This window comes from Mesoplodon bidens (assembly GCF_964165515.1).
Source record: "Mesoplodon bidens genome assembly, chromosome: 16".
Lineage (NCBI taxonomy): Eukaryota > Metazoa > Chordata > Mammalia > Artiodactyla > Ziphiidae > Mesoplodon > Mesoplodon bidens.
Window position 1 is genome coordinate 24,459,285 of NC_138173.1, and position 22,029 is coordinate 24,481,313.

The 22,029-nt window shown below is 38.5% G+C and overlaps 1 protein-coding gene across 4 annotated transcripts in view; it reads right to left on the minus strand.

The window, feature by feature from the left end:
* ZNF704 (zinc finger protein 704) overlaps positions 1 to 22,029 on the minus strand; it is a 218,643-nt gene that overhangs the window by 159,593 nt on the left and 37,021 nt on the right. For all 4 annotated transcript variants that reach the window (XR_014017819.1, XM_081258804.1, XM_081258803.1 and 1 more), the window contains exon 2: positions 12,913 to 13,154. Coding sequence is in view for 3 of the 4 variants with exons in the window: in XM_081258804.1 (XP_081114930.1) it covers positions 12,913 to 13,154 (242 nt within the window). In the remaining variant the exon portion in view is untranslated. The remainder of the gene's footprint in view (positions 1 to 12,912; positions 13,155 to 22,029) is intronic.

Sequence of the window (22,029 nt, forward strand, 5' to 3'; positions counted from 1 at the left end):
TGTTTGGGTGAAATCCAACCAGTTTAAGCATCAGTACTTCCAAAAAAAACAATGTCTGGCAAAAAGAGGATAACAAATGCCATGCTCTAATGATCCAGGTTATCGAATAATGTTTTCCTAACAGTTGAGTTTTTTTTGTTTTTTAGAGTCTGGACAGCAAGTGATATTAGAATTATCAATGTATTTTAAGGCATCACAGTTGCAACTGACAATAAATTAATGTTCTCTGATAAAACACTAATGATGGTAATAAGAAACAAAAATTCACTTGGGGTCAGAAACCTCCCAGTCTTAGGTCTGTCATTTGTTAAATTTGTGCTCCAGTGCCTGAATTTATTTCCAGTGCCCGGAGAATTTCCAAACACATACATCTCTTGCTTTAGAAGCCAAAAAGCTCAGTTGCAGGCCCTGGTAGAAGGAATGAACATAACTGTGTTTCTAGCTGCCCACCCTCCTGTCCACTTTCTAACTGCCTCCCTAGAAACTTGTTAAGTCTTTCAGAAAACTCCATCCTTTGTTAAATCAGCCAGTCATCTTCTGCTGCTTACAACCAAGAAGCCTCACATCTACTTCAAAAATGCATCTCAAGTCTGTCCACTTGTCTTCATCTCAGCTGTCACCACTCTGTGTAGTCCAGACTCTCATGACATCTGTTCTGCACTAAAGGAGTAGCTTCCTGACTAGTCTCCCTGCACCCACCTTGTCCTTCTCAAACCCCATCTACATGTAACAGTTAATGTGATCATCCCTAAATACAGAAGGAACATTAATCACTCTTCTCCATAAAATTCTTCTCATTGATCTAAATATATACTTTAAAAATCTTTAACACAATCAATATAGCTCAACATGATTTGGCTCCTGCGTGCCTCTCCAACCTCATCTCTTGCTGCTCTCCCCCATTCTCTGTGCTTCAGCCACACTGGCCTTCCTTCTTTGTTTTTTTTTTTTTTTTTTTTGCAGTACGCGGGCCTCTCTCTGCTGTGGCCTCTCCCATTGCGGAGCACAGGCTCCGGACGCAAAGGCTCAGCAGCCATGGCTCACAGGCCCAGCTGCTCCACGGCATGTGGGATCTTCCCGGACTGGGGCACCAACCCGTGTCCCCTGCATTGGCAGGCGGACTCTCAACCACTGCGCCACCAGGGAAGCCCTGGCTTTCTTTCTTACCTTGAGGCTTGCAGGCATACTCTCCCCTACCTGGAATACCTTCCTCTCTAGTCAGTCTGTCTAACGCCTCCTCATTCTTTAGGTGTCAGCTAAAATGTACTTTCATTAAAGAGGCCTTTCCTTATGCCTCAGTCTAAAATAAGTCTTCCTACTTATGGACCTCATAATATCCTGTACATTCCATCTATTAAAATTACTATAATTTATAATTATGTATTTGTGTTGTTTAGAATCTCTCTCTCTCCTCAATTCTACCAGGGCAGGAAATATGTCTATTTATTCTACCTTGTATTCCGGTATCTGGCACATAAAATCCACTTAATTAATAAAGATGTTGGATAAATTTTAAAAATGCACATTACTCAGTGAAAGAAGCCAATCTGAAAAAGCTGCATATTATATTATTCCAACTATAGACATTCTGAAAAAGGCAAAACTATGGAGACAGTAAAAAGATTAGTGGTTTCCAGGAGTTCAGGGTAGGGGAAGGGATCAATAATCAGAGCACAGAGGATTTTTTAGGGCAGTGAACATACCCTGTATGGTACTATAATGAGGGATATATGTCCTTATATATTTGTCCAAACCCATTTAATATACAACACTAACATTTAGAGAAGTAAACTTTAGGACAAAAACGATGGCAGATGCTGATAACAGGAGGGGTGCTCTGCATGTGTGGGCACAGAGGGTATATGGGAAATCTCTGTAACTGCCTCTCAATTTTGTTATGAACCTAGGACTGCTCTGAAAAAGAAAATAAAGTCTTTAGAAAAATAAGGTATTGAGGAACAAATCTTAAAAAAAAAAAAAAAAAAAGAGGGCTTCCCTGGTGGCGCAGTGGTTGAGAGTCCGCCTGCCGATGCAGGGGACATGGGTTCGTGCCCCGGTCCGGGAGGATTCCACATGCCACGGAGCAGCTGGGCTCATGAGTCATGGCCACTGAGCCTGCGTGTCTGGAGCGAGCCTGTGCTCCACAACAGGAGAGGCCGCAACAGAGAGAGGCCTGCATATCGAAAACAAAAAAAATTAAGATGGCGAAAAATTCTAAACATATCAGTAATTATAATGAATATAGTGAGTAAAATATCCTATTTCAAGAATATACTCTATATTTCTATTCTCTGGATTATTTTCTCAATTATAAATAATAAGATGAAAAATGTTTTGTATCTCTTACTTTTTAAAATAAAATCTCATTATAATAATCTAATATTAAAAAGAATCAACCTAACAAAATTGGGAGGTGCATATAAAGAAGTGCTTAGAAGGAGTTATAGCATTAGATGCTTATAACATAAAAGTCTACAGTTAACAGTCTAAAATTCAACCTTAAGAAACTAGAAAAAGAGGAGGAATTTAAACTCAAAATAAGCAGAAGGAAGAAAATAATAAAAGAAGAAATCAATGAAATAGAAAATGGACAAACAATAGAGAAAATCAATATATGTGAAAGCTGGCTCCTTGAGAACAGCCATAAAATTGATAAACTGCTAGTTAGACTGGTTAAAAGAAAAAAGATGACACACTGACCAATATCAGAAATGGGAGAGGGAACAGTACTGTACATACTCCGTATTTTTTAAAAAGGCAATATTATGATCAACTACATGCTAACAAATTTGACAATTTATATGTGATGGATAAATTCCTTGAAAGACACAAATTACCAAAACTGATTCAAAAAGAAACATGAAAGCTGAATAGCACTACAGTTGATCCTTGAACAACGAGGGGGTTAATCTGCGTATAATATAGTCAGCCTTCTGTTTTCACGGTTCCTCCACATCTACAGATTTAACCAACTGTGGACCATGTAGTATTACAGTATTTACTATTGAAAAGATCTGCGTATAAGTGGACCCGCACAGTTCAAACCTGTGCTGTGCAAGGGTCAACTGTATATCAATCTTAAAAACTGAATCTGTAATGAAAAACACTCCCATAAAGAAAACTCCAGGTCCAGATGGCTTCACCAGTAGACCTACCCTTTAAGGAAGAAGTAATACCAGTCCTAAAACAAATTCAGTAAACAAGGAGGAGGGAACACTTCCTAACCCATTTTATGAGGCCATCATTAAACTGATACCAAAACCACACAACAATATCCAAGTAAATAAAATGATAGGTCAGTGGATGGAAATGAATGAATCCTTAATAGAATTTTAGCAAAAATTGATCATTTGATATATAAGGGGGTTTTAGCTCAGGAATCCAAAGTTGACTCGATGGTCGAAGACTAATCAATGTAACTCGACACATTAAAATAATTGTTAAGTATGCTCATGTAGATAGATGCAATTTTTTTTACAATATTCAACATTTATTGATGATAAAAACTCTCATCAGCTAATTAGAAATGGAAGAGTACTTCCATTCTCTCATAAAAAAAGAAAACAATCCTGCAGCTATCATCATTCTTAACAGAGAAATATACTGAATGCTTTCCCCTTGAAGAACAAGATAAGGTTACCCATTTTTGCCACTTATATTCAGTATTACATTGGAGGTGCAAGCCAGTGCAAAAATACAAAACATAAATGAAAGGTATATGTACCGGAGAGGAAGAGTAATGAGTTGTCTTTATTTGTAGGCAGCATGATCATTTACGTAGACCCTCCTAAAAACAAATCTACCAAAAAAGCTAAAAAACCTAATGCCTGAGTTTAGTAAGCTTTCAGTATACTTGGTCAAAATATAAATTGTATTTCTCTGTATCAGCAATGAATAACTTGAAGTTGACATTTAAAATAATATCATTTGGTGGGGGAGTGGCCAAGACGGCAGAGCAGGAAGACCCTGAGTTCACCTCTTGCCACGGGCACACTGAAACTGCAACTATTTACAGACCAACTATTGATGCGAATGACCAGAAGAAAAGCGGAAAAGATCTGCTACAACTAAAGATATAAAGAAGGAACCACAATGAGATGGGTAAGCAGGGCAAAGATGTGGTACAGTCAAGAGGCCATAACCCCGGGTAGGCAACCCACACATGATAGGATAATTACAACTGCAGAGGTTCTCCCCAAGGCGAAAGGGGTCCAGGCCTCACACCGGGCTCCCCAGCCTGGGTTTCCGGTACCAGCAAGACGAGCTCCCAGAACATTTGGCTTTGAAGGCCAGCAGGGCTTACTTTCAGGAGAGTCAGAGGGCTGGAGAAATAGAGACTCCACTCTTAAAGGGCGCACACAAAATCTCACACATTCTGGGACCCAGAGCAGAAGCAGTAGTTTGAAAGGAGCCTGAGTCAGACCTACCTGCTGATCTTGGAGAGACTCCCTGAGAGGCAGGAGGCATCTAGAGCTCAGCGTGGGGACACAGACACTGGTAGCAGCCATTTTGAGAGCTCATTCTACCAAAAGGACATTGGGGCTGGCAAGTGTCACTTTGGAATCCTCCCTCGAGCTTGTTAGCACCAGGACCTTGCCTCACCTACCAGCCTGCAGGCACCAGTACTGGGACACCTCAGGCCAAGTAGCTAGCTGGGCAGGGATAGAGCCCCACCCATAAGCAGGCAGGCTTCTTTAAGACCCCCTGAACCCACAGCTGCCCCGGGACCCAGCCCTGTCCACCAGAGGGCCCAAGACCTGAAACTAGGCCTAGAATCCCCCAGGGTCCCACAGCCAGCCATCTCCACAGCTGGCCCTGCCCACCGGCAGGCTGATACCAACCCCTGGACTCACAGGGCCCTGTGGCCAGAGACCCCACAACCTGGCTCCACCCACTAATGGGCTGGCACTAGCCCTGGGACCAGCCTCACCCACCAGTAGACAAGGCATCAACCCCAAGACCCTCTGGGCCCTGGCCACACAGAGTAAACTTAAGAAAATAAAAATCATATCAAGAATCTTTTCTGACCCCAATGCCATGAGACTAGAAATCAACTACAAGAAAAAAACTGCAAGAACACAAACACATGAAGGCTAAATGATATGCGACTAAACAACCAATGGATCACTAAAGAAATCAAAGAAAATTTAAAAATACCTGGAGGCAAATGAAAGTGAAAACATAATGATCCCAAATCTATGGGAAGCAGCAAAAACAGTTCTAAGAGGGAAGTTTATAGTGATACAAGCCCACCTCAGGAACAAGAAAATCTCAAAGAAACAACCTAACCTTACACTTAAAGGAATTAGAAAAAGAAAAACAAACAAAATCCAAAGTTAGTAGAAGGAAAGAAATGATAAAGATCAGAGCAGAAATAAATGAAATAGAGACAAAAAAAAGAAAAAGATCAAAAAAACTAAGAGCTGGTTCTTTGAACAGATAAACAAAATTAATAAATCTTTACTCAGACTCATCAAGAAAAAAGGAGACAGGGCCCAAGTCAATAAAATCAGAAATTAAAAAGGAGAAGTTACAACTGACACCACAGAAGTACAAAAGATCGTAAAAGATTACTATGAACAATTATATGCCAATAAAATATTTGCAAATGATATATCCAACAAGGGGTTAATATCCAAAATAAACAAAGAACTCAATGAGCTCAATATCAAAAGTTACCCAATAACCCTATTAAAAATTGGGCAGAGGAACTGATTACACATTTTTCCAAAGAAGACATATAGATGGCCAACATACATATGAAAAGATGTTCAACATCAGTGATCATCAGGAAAATGCAAATCAAAACCACAATGAGATATCACTCCATACCTGTCAGAATGGCTATTATCAAAAAGGCAAGAAATAACAAGTGTTGGTGAGGATGTGGAGAAAAGGAAACCCTTGTGCAGTGTTGGTGGGAATGTAAACTGTTACAGCCACTATGGAGAACAGTATGGAAATTCCTCAAAAAATTAAATATAGAACTGCCATAAGATCCAGTAATTCCACTCCTGGGTATTTTTCCGATGAGAAAACAAACACTAATTCAAAAAGATATAGGCACCCTGTGTGCATTGCAGCATTGCTTACACTAGCCAGGATATGGAAGCAACATAACTGCCCATCAATAGACAGATGGATAAAGAAGATATCACACACACACACACACACACACACACACACACACACTGGAATATTACACAGCCATAAAAAAGAATGGAATCTTGCCATTTGTGACAACATGGATGGGCCTAGAGGGTATCATGCTAAGTGAAATAAGTCACAAAGAAAGAAAAATACTGTACAATTTCACTTATATGTAAAATCTAGAAAACAAGACAAATGAACAAACATAACAAAACAGAAATAGCTATAGATACAGAGAAAAAAACAGGTGATTGCCAGAGTAGGGCCGGGGTGAAGAGGAAAGAAATAGGTAAGAGAGAATAAGAGGTACAAACTTCCAGTTACAAAATAAATGAGTCACAGATATTCAATATGCAGTGTAGGGAATATAGTCAAAAACTATGTAATGTCTTAGTATGGTGACAGATAATAACCAGACTTATCACAGTGATCATTTTGAAATGTACAGAAATATTCAATCACTCTGTCATGTAGTAAGAACTAACATTGTGCTGTAGATCAATTATACTTCAAAAACAAACTCTCTCACAGAAAAAGAGATCAGATTTGTGGTTACCTAGAGGCAGGTAGTTGGGGAGGGAGAATTAGATGAAGGCAGTCAAAAGGTACAAGCTTCCAGGTATAAGATAAATAAGTACTAGGGATGTAATGTACAACATGATAAATATAATTAACACTGCTGCATGTTATACATGAAAGTTAAAAAAGCAAACCCTAAGAGTTCTCATCCCAAGGGAAAGTAATTTTATATTTATTTAATGTATCTATATGAGATGATGGATGTTCTCTAAACTTATTGTGATAATCACTAGATTTCTAATCATTTCATGATGTAAGTCAAATCATTATGCTGTACATCTTAACTTATACAGTGCTGTATGCCAATTATATCTCAATAAAACTGGAAGAAAAAAGAGGATTACCAAAAAAATTAAATAATATTATTTAGAACAGTATCTAAAAACATAAAGTACTTACAAATTAAGTTAACAAAATAATGCAAGATCTAAGCACGGAAAACTACAAATGCTGGGCTTGCCTGGTGGCGCAGTTGTTGAGAGTCCGCCTGCCGATGCAGGGGACATGGGTTCGTGCCCCGGTCCGGGAGGATCCCACATGCCGCGCAGTGGCTGGGCCTGTGAGCCATGGCCACTAAGCCTGTGCATCCGGAGCCTGTGCTCCGCAACGGGAGAGGCCACAGCAGTGAGAGGTCTGCGTACCACGAAAAAAAAAAAAAAAGAAAAAAAAAAACTACAAATGCTACTGAGAAGAATAAAAGAACTGGGTGAATGTAAAGACATATTCTATTTATAAATTGGAAGATTTGATGTTTTTATGATATCAATTCACCCTAAACTGGCCTATAGATTCAAATGTAATAACAATTAAAATTCCAACTTTTTGAAGGGTAGAGAATGGTTGAATATTCTAAAATCTATATGGAAATCCAGCAAACCTAGAAAGATATGTTTAAAAAAGCAGAACAAGTTTGGCATACTCATACTACCTACTATTAAGACTTACTACAGCAATCAAGAGGGACCTAGAGTCTGTCATACAGAGTGAAGTCAGAAAGAAAAAAACAAATATCATATGCTAACACATATATATATGGAATCTAAAAAAAAATGGTTCTGATGAACCTAGGGGAAGGACAGGAATAAAGACACAGACATAGAGAATGGGCTTGAGGACACGGGGAGGGGGAAGGGTAAGCTGGGATGAAGTGAGAGAGTAACACTGACATACATACACTACCAAATGTAAAACAAATAGCTAGTGGGAAGCAGCTGCAGAGCACAGGGGTATCAGCTCGGTGCTTTGTGACTACCTAGAGGGGCGGGATAAGGAGGGTGGGAGGGAGATGCAAGAGGGAGGGGATACGGGGATATATGTATGCCTTAGCTGATTTCACTTTGTTGTACGGCAGAAACTAACACAACACTGTAAAGCAATTATACTCCACTAAAGATGTTAAAAAAAAAAGAGACTGTAGTACTGGCATAAGGATAGACACACAGATACAGAACAGAGGAGAGTCCAGAGCTAGACACACACATATATGGTCAGTTGATTTTGAAAATGATGTCAAGGTAATGCAACGGGGAAAGGATAATCTGTCCAACAATTGTAAGAATTGGATATCCATATGGGAAAATAAAAAGAAACCTCAATCCTTACCTATAACCAGGCAGAGTTAAAATGAGTAGAAAATTTCTCCTCCAAAAGTGGCTCTCCTGAGTCCTTTATTTTTTATTTTCTGGTACTTACAGGCTTTACCAACATGCCGAGTTGACCCATCAGGACAGGTCAGACACTGAAATGAGCATTACTTGGACTTCGAAAGAATTTGGTGTTACCAACGGTATTCAGTCAGGCCAATGCACAGAAGTCTCGTGCTACTGCAACAGCTTGGCACACATCCCAAGAATTGAACAATTCCTTCCGACTAGTTCTACACCCTACATCCCTGGAAAAATCTTTAAATTCCCTACTCTGGATTTCAAATCTTTCTTTCTTTTCCCCAAACTTCCACCACTAAACTGGGCATGTTTCATTGATTATCTGGGCCCAGGCTCATCATCTTTTTCCAATAAGGCTAAAATACTGTCTTGGCTAACGGACCACTGAGCTCTGCCCACAGGAAATCTCTGACTGGCCTTTGTCTTTACTGACCTTGGCCTCCTATTCACTTCTTGGGCCAAACTACAGTATTGGATTCTCATTCTGGCTCAACTCTTCACACCCCCGTCTCTTTGTATTCCTGTCCTTATCCTCTTAAAGCTCATTTTCCTAACTCGCCATAGAGATCACTAAAGCTAGTATTTTCCCTGAAGATTAAAAAATACTTAAGATAACATGTTTATAATTAGTAACTCCTCATTTTCAATTCACAGTCTCTTTCTGAGGGAGCTGTTATCTTTTATAACCAGACATTATTAAATGAATAAGTGATGAAACCTTCAGAGAGAGGGATCAGTCATTTAAAGACTGCTGTCCCCACTGTTAGCACTGACACGCCTCGTACAGGTCACCTCACGCCCCACCAAATTAGTCCTCCTCCATAATCTTTAAAATTGGGAAGAATTTTTTTTCCGTCAATGATAGATCTTTAGGTGCAAAGACGAACACTGCCCATTCACATGCTCTCTTACATACTCTTGTGCTCTTCCTATTTAGTTTTCTCCCCTGAAGAACCTGGAATAATTCAAGGGATATTTTGAGGACTTCACCTTATAATGCATTCACCCCTCTTGCACCACCCCCCGCCTGCCCCCCACCGGAAACAAAAAGAGAAAAAAAACACTGCTTCTTCCTGAAATCAATCAAGCAACATCCCATGGGTAAGTGGACTCTCTTGCATTAATATAACTCATGTAATGAATATAATGCAGGAGTGCCGGTGGCCTTGCGAGGCAGTCTCAGACACTTCCATCCAGCCTTCCTTCACCCCTCTCCCTCACTGGGCTCAGACCTGCACTTTAGTTGGACTTGCACCTCCTGCCTTCCCTGCCTCCACTCACCCCAGGTGTTTATCCTAATAGAACACTTGCACGTTCAATCCTACCTTGGCATTTGCTTCTCGGATGACCCAGCCTGACACATCTGGATTAATAACTTACTTAAATTTATGTTTTCCTGAAACTAGTGGCTCTTAAGTGGGCCCTCAGAAAATGGGTAAAGAAACAGGGATTTTGTAACGCAGATCTCAGATACAGAGCTCCTCCTCTGTTCCATTTATCCCCATCTTGAAAAAGATACTAATAAAAGGAAATTAGCCTTTTAATTAGTTGTGTCACACTAACAACTTTCCTAACATTAAGAGGTTCTCCATTACATACAAATTCCCCCAGTTCTAATGAGAAGGGAGCAAGTTATTTGATATTAACCACTTAGGTGTCTCTCTGATAGTAAGGTCCTGGAGGGTTAGCACCCTGCCTCATTCACTTTGTTACTGAGTACTGAGTTCATAGCAGGTACTCAATAAATGTCTATTGAATGGAGATGAAATCAGTGGTGCTTAATTGCAGTGAGGTACAGTGATTAAAGGGGGGCGTGGTTCTCAGAACTTTCTAGGGATATGAAAAAACATATAAAATATACCCATTGTTTTCATTACACAAACCATAGAAAACAACTTGATATTTCATCTTACAAACCACAGAAAGTGAAGTTCAACAAAAATCCTGTTAGCTACAGTGGCAATAAAGCAAAATATAAAGTGAGAAAGATTATAGAGAACTGACTTTAAACCAATGAGGAGCTCTGCACCAGTCATTCTCTCTTCACCTAAAATCGTTACCCTGCCCTTCTAAGAGCTGGCCAATACATAACGTGTGGATTTAGAAGAGTAATAAGTTGCAGTAACCATGTGGCTAGATATAGTGATATAGAATATATCTATGGGGTATATATAATACACGTGTGTTATATATGATATACTATATAAGATATAGATATATAGGTTTACTCATACCAATATTCCCGTATACCTGTAGACTTACTCAAGCCTCATTATTTACGTACTGCCAACAGATATAACTATTTCTTCTAAAAAAAACAAAAAGAAAAATCCTGTATCCTTCTACATGTCAGGTAAAGGAGTTTCTTTAAAACAAAATATTGATCTATTTAGATGACAGTGGAAAGTTTACATTTACAAAATAACTTGATAACAGTAAAAGAAAATAGAACAGAAAGAGTGGAGAGTTAGATGAACTCCACAATTTCTGACTCCTTCATCATCACTTTAAAAAAGAGTAATTTATTTCACCAACTGTTGGCATATTTGTGATAATTAAACTCTTACTATAGCAATGAAAATAAGTGTATTAGTGGCGATCTCAAACAAAGAAGCTTTAACTAGTCTTTCCCATAATAGATTAACATATCTAAGCTATACCTTGTCATTGGGGAATTTTTGCTGCACATTAATTGGGTTTCCAATTAATTTCCCAATATTGTTTAAAGAACTCCATAATAACACTGGCTTGACTTTTAAGTGCACTCAGTGAATTTGAGGGGGAAGAAAGAATATTCCACACAACAGAGCCAGAAAAGGCAGAAAACATTTTTCTTCTTCCTCTCTTCATTATTTTCCCCAGAAACTACTGCAAGTGGGTAAAAATCAAAGAATAAAGATATACCTAAAACAACTGATGACAATTTTAAATTATGAATTCCAGGTCTTTCAACATATAAAATGGTCTAATGAAAATTTTATGTAGAGTAAGTTCTATAGAATTGCAAGTTGGCCCTAAACTATGTAATATTGGGAAGTCTAATTCTTGCCCTACAGGCTTAGGAAAAAAAAAAAAACCATAGCTCTTCACATTTCAAATTACATGTCATTTTACCTATGAGTCAACCAAATAACAGATATGAATTGAGGTGCCTACCAGGTTCAGGGCATGATAAGACATTTCATAATGAACCCCCAGTTAAAAGAACTAATCCTAAAGAATTCAGCATGTACTTTATATGAAAAAATGAGAAAAGCAAATAATTCCAAGTAGTTAAACAGAGGTAATGAATATATGAAAAGTTTCAATTAAAAGTTAAGGAAAATAAAGAGGCCTATAATCTTATAAAGTTTGACAAATTTGGCAGAAGAATAGAAAAATATGTATTTCTCTAGAGAAGATACTTTTGATTTCATATAAAAAGAAATGAAATTCTAATTACAAAAAGTGAATCGGTAGAAAAGGAACATTTATTCCTTCTCCAAAGATACTATTTTCCTAGTTAGCTATCAGAAACCACTCAAACAAACGCAGAACTTCTCAAACAATTGCTTATAAAGTTTCATTATAGATGGTTTTTGGTAACAAAATATATTTCACATATTAAAAATAAGCAAGTTTTCATGCTACAGCATCTCCTTTCTTTTCTTCACTCAACAAATATTTATTGAGCCCTTAATATATAATTCAACATGGTTCTAATACTAGGGCTACAGCACTGAACAAGATGGACTAAAATCACAGTCAACATGGAACTTACTTTCTAGGTGAGATAAATCACAGGCAAGAAAATAAGTAAAAGGTCTAGCATGTATATTCTACTACTATTCCACTGCCATTCTGCCATAATATTGTCCTTTGGTTCAATGGCGCTGGATGTGGTTTAAATAGAATTACAATGTAATAAAAGCCTTTTAATATTTCAGATAAACCCTTTTGGCCCAGTTCTAAGCTAGATCTGTCTTAAAAGGATTACCATGATATAAACCTGGGATCACCAAACTTTTTCTGTAATGAGTCACATATAAATATTTTAGGCTTTGCAGGCCATCTATGATCTATATCCCATATTCTACACTTTTTTTTCCCTTTAAAAATGTAAAACTATTCTTATCTGGCAGGCCAAACAAAAATAGGCCAGGGGCTGAATCTGCCCTACAGCCAAAGCTCTCCAACACCTGACCAAAAGATATGAGTATCCTTGCTTTTAATTGGCTATGCTCAGTCATATATTTCATGTTTCTTTTATTTTTTATATTTATTCTTTTGCTCTTTGTTGCTCATTTGCCAAAATCTAATAAAACATTCTTTTCTAGAGCCACAGTAGTTCCAACTACTGTAGCCTTAGAGTCAGTTCTGAAGAGCATGGCCACCTGCTCTATTTCACACAAGCAACAGAGAAATGTTCTTGGCAGAAAAACCTTCCTAAGTCTATACTTTAGAGAGATACGCCGGAGACTATACATGCTCTCCACTGACTTCCTGGAGCAGACACATATAAGGTCTAACGGTTCCTTACCTTGCTGGAGGAACATCAATATTGGAAGAGACAACTTTTCGTTTTTGTTCAAGGAGACAGATGGAGCGAGTGTTTTCTTTTTCATGGTCAAGGGCTCGGTTGACTTTTTTGGTGTCTGCTGTTTTCACATCCTCCTCCATGGCCAAGGGGAACAAGTGTTGATGAGACAGTTTTTTACTAGAGTCACGTTTTAAGTCCTCTGGTTGAAATGTGAAGGCCATTTCCCGCTTAATGCTCCCCACCTGTGAAATGAAATGCAAAAATTCTTAGTCACCCAAAATATCAGCTTTGCATGACTATGTGCAGATGGCCATGACAAGAGACCACAGACTCTGCTGTCCCTGCTCATCTTGAAGATTTTATAGTTTAAATGGGAAAAAAGTCACACAGAAATAAAATAACTGGCATTACAAAGTAATGCACAATTGATGCACCACCTGTCATAATGCAAACAAGAAGCATTGCAAGCACAAGAAAAGCCTTTCAGATGTGCAAAAACTTCGAAGGCTTGAAAGCGTGAGACTTAAAAAAATCTAAAAATTTAAAACATTATTGTTTTCTCTTCTACAACTGAGAAAACTCAATTAAGTAAATAAATTCTTAAATATGTCATGCTGATTATGTTTAATAAAGAGAGCTATACATATAAAATCAAGTCTTATATCTTTGACTATGAATACTGATCTTAACCACACTCTTTATCTAATGAAGAATTGTTTTTTTGTTTGTTTGTTTGTTTTTGTGGTACGCGGACCTCTCACTGTTGTGGCCTCTCCCGTTGCGGAGCACAGGCTCCGGACGCACAGGCTCAGCGGCCATGGCTCACGGGCCCAGCTGCTCCGCGGCATGTGGGATCCTCGCAGACCAGGGCACGAACCCGTGTCCCCTGCATCGGCAGGCAGACTCTCAACCACTGTGCCACCAGGGAAGCCCAAGAATTGTTTTTTATCCTTTTTTTATAGCAGTTAAGATCTTAATGAAATCCTTCATTAGTATGGCAATTAAAAAGTCATATTAATTTTTCTTACGATTTTTTACTAAATGCAATGGTGATTAAAGTTTAAGACAAATATGAATTTAAACCTCAAGGAATTAAAAACTGGTTATTTCAGATTTTAGGACTGTGATGACTGAAAAAGGAGACTAAAGTTAAAAAAGAAAAAGGATTTCGTAATGTGACTGGCACACTGTAAATGAGGTCTGAAGTGAACTTGTTAAAAGTCCTAAGTATACAAAGAAGAACCAGACTACCTGGCAACCCAGAGCCTCACTCATCAGCGGAGTATGTTTCAAAATATGCGCATCTATAAGACATTTCACAGGTCCAGAGACGGTCTCTCCCTTTCATGAAGTCAGTGTACATAGTCAGTAAATCTTCACTCGCCCACTTAAAGAGAGGATACGCTTATTTGTTTCTTTTTAATCTTAGTTAGGAGGAAAACCACAAAGCATGTGATCAAATAGATTTAGAATAATAGGAGCTAAAGCCATAAACATACAGCATCTTCAGAATAAAATGAGAATATGTGGGCCCAATAACAGCAGAGACTGGCAAAGTATGGTATTAATGACTAGAAACTCTCAGACTAAAGGAAAACTCTCAAGTATATGTGTGTTGGGAGTCACAGGACCTGCTCACATATGTATATTCTTCCCGAGCATAGGGATGACTTGTGCCTCAGGATTGCCTTGGCTGGAATGTATCTTTCACATGAACACAGAGCCCTAAACTGAGCTCCCTGCTCTCCTTGGCCTGCACTTGTCAGGAAAAAGAGAATATCTTCCATGGTGTTCCTGCCAGACCAAGCCCCAGCTCCACAGGACAATGGTCGGCCACCTGGGTCTACTTGCAACCCATTAAAAAGTTACCATATTTCTTAGAATGCATTAGTTAATGAAGCAAAGTAAGAGTCCAAGAAAAATGAGTGCTTTTAAGAGCTAACTGTTTAAATGACATCGATACTCAATAGAAAGGAATAAGAAAATATTTCACACTTCTAAAATGCAATAAATTTTCAATAAAAACATAGTTTGGAAAACTGACTAATGTAATTATAAATTTTTAAAATATCCATCACTAATCACTTTCAGTGCAACTTCTTCTGCCTGGAGGTGGAAGAGAGAGGGAGGCATTTTTTCCACCTCTAGAGCAGCTCATTCCCAGCGATGTTACAACAGGAGTATGCCAAACGCCAGGCATGAAAGATGAAAACAAAGGCATGGTTTTGATGATTATAAATAGTTTCTCCCTAAGTGTCAAGTGTTACAGTAATTAAATATTTAAGTAGTCATTAGTATTAAGTTGTAGCAATAATTGACATCCATACCTCCCTTGGGGTCAACTGGACTGGTTAAATGAATTCAATCCAAAGAGAGGAGGGCTGAGGGAGAACATTACAGAAAGTTTAGCTTTTAGCTCCAAAAATTTAGGGGAAAAAGCCAGCATCTAAAGCAAATTAATACAAAGTAGAATAAACTTCCTATAGAAATGATATTATAATTGTATGTCATGCTGTTAGCTGAGACTTCATAATAAAATAAATTATGGTAATATTCAACAACGTAAGCTATAAATCTTCCATAATACATTCTAAACATAAAATTAATCTCTCAATAATAATCAGGAAATTTTAGCAATGTAATGAATTTCAAAGACTACTTAGCCCAGACTCCTTTTTAAAAGTGGAATTAAAATGAGTTAGAAACGATCAAAGAAGAGAAAAAGTGTAGCGGTGAGCAAGAGACTTTAGATACTTTGAGTCATAGGTTCCACTGTTTGTAAGGCTGGTGGAAGGAGTGGGTGACAGGTATAGATGTTCATTATATCACTATGTTTTAAATTTATATGTATATTACATGTTCTTTTTTAAAATTTTTATTTTATTTAGTTATTTTTTGCTGCGCTGGGTCTTTGTTGCTGTGCACAGGCTTTCTCTAGTTGCAGCGAGTGGGGGATACTCTTTGTTGTGGTGCGCAGGCTTCTCATTGTGGTGGCTTCTCTTGTTGCGGAGCACAGGCTCTAGGCGCATGGGCCTCAGCAGTTGCAGCACATGGGGTCAGTAGTTATGGCACTCGGGCCCTAGAGCGCAGGCTCAGTAGCTGTGGCGCATGGGCGTAGTTGCTCCATGGCATGTGGGATCTTCCCGGACCAGGGAATCGAACCCGTGTCCCCTGCATTGGCAGGAGGATTCTTAACCACTGCGCCACCAGGGAAGTCCCTACAGTTTCTTTTTATGTTCTTTTATTCATATCAGATATTATATTTAAAAATATTTTTTAAAAGGAGAGTACACAGGAGAGAAGAGAATGGAGCAAGTATATGAAGTCAAATCTTGAGACATGGGCTCAGAAATGGCCCAGAGAAATAGGGTGGTGGCTGGGTCGGATGCTGGACAAAGGAGAATGCTCTAAGATGGGAGGTAATAGAGCACATTTGAATGCTGAGGCAGGATGGAAAGGAAGGGATGAGTGAGGGTTTGGAGGAGCAGTAAAAGGGGGCAGGGCCAGCATGCAGCCATTGCACCTCCAGCAGATCAGCCGAGGAAAGCAGCAAAAGGAAGACATAAACCCCAATTAAATTTGAACCCCTATTAGATTAGGAGAAGAAAGCAGCTAAAGGAAGATATGAGCCCATTTATACGAGATTCCCAGAAAAGGCAAATCCATAAAGACAGAAAGCAGATCGGTGATTTCCTGGGGCTGGGGTTGAGAGCAGGAACTGATTGCAAATGGGTACCGGAGAACTTTTTGCCATGATGGAAATGTTCTGGAACCACACTGTAGTGATTTGTACAATGCTATAAATTTATCAAAAATCCCTGAACTGTATTCTTACAATGGGATGAATATTATGGCATGCAAATTATACCTCGATAGTACTGTTGATTAAAAAAAAAAAAAAAGGAGGAAAGAACCAAACCAGGAGTAACTGGTGTAGAAAATATTTTCCCCAAGAACTGCCTAGACCAGAAACTGGGAAACGGTGCCACAAAGAGGCAGCTTGACGAGGTGCTTGACAACCCAGGCTGTTGCAAGTAGCTGTGCTGTATGTAATACCCTGTGCACAAGAAAGATCAGCTAAAATCCAGTCCCCACTCAAGCCAGGTCCCCAGGCCACTTCACCCATGGAAGAGGGACATTTTTCTAATTCATCCACCCGGAGAAGAACTTTTTGTACCTCATCTGCCTAGAGAGGGCACTCTTACTTATTTTTTTCCCAATTTGCACAATGCCCTGGTGACAAAAGGAAACCCTTCTGGTGATCTGCAGGGCCTGGGCCGAGTTAGCTTCCTTCCTTGAAGCTGATATCAATTAATGATGTGACTCACATGAGCTGATATTTTTGTTAAAAGAAAAGTTGCGGAAATCTGAGAAATTTCTCTGTGAAACAGCTCAAGGGGAGGCAAAGGGTTCAACAATAGAAGACAACCAGAGAAAACAAACAAATGCCCCAAATCTAGAAGCCCTAGGTGGCAAATAATGAAGAAAAACAGCAAAACTCTTAACCAGGAATTTTGAGGAGAAAATACAAGGCAGAGGTTTAGGAATAATCTTAGTCTAGATTTTTTAAAAAGTGTCTCCTGCATGAGGAAGGGTTAATCTGACTGTATCCCACAGTGACGAGACTGTAAATTGGAAGGCAGTAGTATCTGATTCTGGTTGTCAAATTTCAAGATGGACATTGACAAATCGGAACAAACACAGCAGGGTGATCAGGATGACAAAGGATCTTATTGGGAGAAATCTGGGAATGTTTCATCTAAAAAACAGAAGGTTTGAGGCCCCCATAGCTTCTCTATGCTTCTCTAAATACGTGTTAGAGCCCTCTTGAAGAGGAACTTGAGTTCCATGTTCCTCCGGAACCAGGATCAGTGGTGCCCACTCCTGCTTCTGGCTGACCGCATTCTGACCTTATGGTTTACTCTCTCTTCCTCTTTTCTTCTCACTCTTCCACCACATTGTGAATGAAACATTTTGTATCTATAAGAAAGATTTACTACTTTTTACTTGACCGTGATTTCATGGACTCATAATCTGTTAAGCAGGTGGAATCTCAGAGACTACCTAGTCTCACATAAACACTTTATTTTTCACTATTCCTATAGAATCTGAATGTACTTTTCATTTTTTCAAATGTTCATTTATTACAAAATATATGCTGGTTGTTAAAATTTCAGTAAAGATGTGTATAAAATAAAATGGGGACAGCTTTCTATTCTTCCCCACCCTCCTCCCAACCCTGCTCATCAGGTCTAACCCCTAGAAAGAATAGCTTTTAACAATTTACTGCAAAACTTCAACTTGCTTAAAAGGCATTAAATACCTATCTGCGTATATATACTGCCTGGAGTGTCTAAACATGAATGTGCTTATACTGCATGTATTGCTCTGCAATACACAATAAATCGTGGGCATCTTTTCATGTTAGTTGTAGATGTACTATATTTAAAATTTTTGAATACTATAACATTTCACAAGATCATATTTTTTAACCCATCCCTTCCTCACAGACATTGAGGTATTTTTCAATTTTTCATCGTTAAACATAATGCCACAATGAATATCCTTGTTGTGTGTATGCATGTACCTTTATACTTGTGCAAGCCTTTTTGTAGGAAAATGTGGAGGTCAGAATTGCTGACTCAACCAACCAAAATTTTCTTTATGGGGGAACAAACTATGGAACGCTCATACAGTGGACTTAACCATGAAGTCACTAAAAAGAAGGGCATTAGAATAAATCCACGATCTATTAAGAGGAACACATTTGCTCATGATCTACTAAGAGAAACGGGTAAGTTGCAGGCTAGTATGTTAGGCATGATTTCACTGCTTGTCAAAAACAAAGTAGTTTGCTAAAAAGCTACACACCTTCTGGGCCAAGAAGGTTCTTCTACTTCTTTTCTTGTATAATTAGATACACGCGTACACACATACAGACACACACACAACTTCCAAGTGGTGAGATTATGGGGGATTTTTTTTACTTTTTTAAGGTTTTCAAATTTTAAAAATTAATACAAAGAGAATTTTTTAGAGGTTCACAAGAAGTAGGAGGAATAATCCTCTGTGCTGGTCAACATATGAGGGAACCGGCACTCTCAACACCTGCTGGTGGGGATAATACATGTTGAAGGAGGACAGCATGGCAAAAGGCAGCAAATTTAATGGTGCACCCCTCTGATTTAGCAATTCTACATCTAAGGGAAAAAAATACGTAGAAAAGCACACAAGAATATTTAGCACAGAATTTCTTATAATATTAAAAAAATGCAAATTCCCTAAACATCCATCAATAAATTTGGGGTTAAATATGAACAAATAAAATGTATAGTTAAAAACAAAGATATATTTCTTTACTTATTGAAATGGAAAGACGTTTAATACATTAATTGAAAAAAAGAAATCCAAATGAGTTTATGCAATATAATCTCGGGGAGGAGGGATGTATATATATAAAGAGGAAAACAATTCTGAAAGGACATTCCAAAATGTTAAGAATGGTTCTCCTTGGAAGCAGAATTATAGTCCAGTTTTGCTTTTTATCCTGTTTGTAATTTTTACAGTGTTCGTGTATAGTTTGGTATTTTAAAATTTATAAAGTTATTCTGTTCTAAAAAAATACACATCATTTTTACATAATTAAGTTTCTCAAGAATCTGGCATTTATATAACTAATACCTTTTTCTTCTACTAGCTTTCAGTTACTAGTATATATGCACATACTAAAGGGGAAAAATGAATTACTTAAAATGATCCATCCAACTGCACTATTACTTTCCTTGATTACCAGCACCTCTCAGCTATACTGTACTACAAGCACTACCATTGAATTCCTTCTTCCTACCCAACACAGAAGCCTTTCAATAGCACATCACAGACACACGCTTTATCCAGTGTAATTTCTTGCAAGGGGACAAAGCTTGAGCTAACTGACAAATAAAACTCAAAAATTTTATTCCAACAAACAGCTTTTGTTTTCCTAGATGAAGATAAACAGCCTAACTATAAATATGATATACTTGGGAAAATTGCAATTTTTTAAACAAGAAGTTAACAGTATCTATTTCAATCTTGAATTTCTCTAAATGGTGTCCTTTGTAAACTGGACTGAAGCTCGTCAGCTTTTCTCAATACAAAAACATCTGGTTTCCATAGGAGGATTCTAACAGCACATCAGAAAATAGAATGGCTTCTAGCATCAGTCCACTTGCTTGATCAATCCTTCCTTCTGTCTACACTTAAGTGCCTTCCAGGCTACCTTAATCCCAATACCCTCCCCATGAATATACGGTAATAAGACGCCAAAATGTATGTATCAACACTCACTCTTGGAAACTGTCCTTACTCATCTCAACCCAATAAGATTTGAGGAATCGGCTCTGGAGATTAACTGGATTTCCAGGAATAATCTGCAAAAAGTCAACCCATTTGCCTTCTGGGGCTTTCTGAATAGTAAGAAAGTAGTATAGAAATTTTGGAAAAGGAAATGAAATTCAGGCCACAGCAAAAACCACTCTCAGAGAGCGAGCCACGGGAGGCAAATGAATGGTCCATTTGGCCAAGCAACGCCTTAAGACTCTTCCATTCACCAGGCAACCACACAGTCCCAGCTGACAAACTATAAGAGAATTTTCCCTATTTCAGATTGTGTTTCCCCACCTTAGGATTTATTTTTTAAACTTGCTTTCAAAACACATAAATATACATATTTAGTAACAGATGACAATGACACGCCAGCTACAGTGTGGAGCATGTAATCAGACTCCCAGAATTTAAAACATGCTACAAAAGAAGCAAAGGTTATATTAATAATAGGAACAATTGATTTTTAAGTTAATTTAAAATATTACTACTAAGGGTCATGCTTAAAGAAAGACCAGACTCCTGAGTCGACTGACAAAGACCATGTCCAGAAATAGTCAACAGAACTTTACTCATCACTTCAAATTAAATGCTTCAAATTTCATGCTATGTACACAGAAAAATAAGTTGGATGGCAAATCTATCCAGTCCTAATGAATAGCTGTAGTAGAAACACTTTAAAAATAATTGCTTCCAATTGCTAGCCCCTTGATTATATTATTCCCTTAGCCCTCTGAAAACAATGAAGTGGTTTTTGACTGCTTTACCCTCAAGTTTATTATTTCTCTATACCAAGACAGAGTAACTAGCTGGTGAAAATCATCCTGGTTTGCTGGTGTGATGATGGGGCGAGAAGTAAAACTCAGCACAACAGTGCAGAGACCCTCACTGTGATGGTAGCCACAAACCTACACTACCGCAGTGATCAGTGTTGTTAACGCCAGGTTTACTACAGCAAGTTTCACCTCTAATATCTTGACAGTTTAATATTCAACAAAGCATGACTTGGTTTGCCTAATGGCAGATGAGTCAGTCACACATTTAGGAAAGTTATTGCAAAAATTTTTGGAGAACGACTACTTGGCTGAAGTTTCAAGCCTTCTATTAACACGATGCAAGTGAGAACAAACTACGTGAGTATTTTTTAAAATCCTTTCTAAAATCCTGAATGGAAATACCTATTTCTATAAAGTCCAATATTAAATTCAAGCCTGGCTAAAGTCACCTGTGTATTTTTTCCAACAAGATGTAAGGAGAGAGAGGAAATATCAATATGGGTCTACCTCACTGGACTTAACTTTAGTATAGAGAATTTTGAACTTAATACAGTAATTAGGTATTCCATTTATTTTATATAAGACAGAGTTTAATTCAACCAATCACACCCAGTCATGTGAAAGCCCTGTGGTCTTTACCTTCAGAATATATCCAGAATCCAGTCACTTCTTAGCACCCCCACAGTTACCATCTTGGTCAAGCCACCATTCTCTCTTGCCTGAATGTGTACAGTCGTCTCCTCCCTGGATCCCTGTCTCCTTCCTTGCCATGCCGTTCCCACCCCCCAGTTCCTTCTGAATAAAAGTAGCCTTGTCCCTTACCAACCAGAGTCAGATCATGCCCCTCCTCAGCTCAGCACCCTCCAGTGGCTCCCCATTTGACAAAGAATAAAAGCCAAGGTCCTTGCAGTGGCCTCCAAGGTCCTATTTGGTTTGGCCCCCCAGAATCCTTCTTTTCACCCTCTCCTACTTCCTG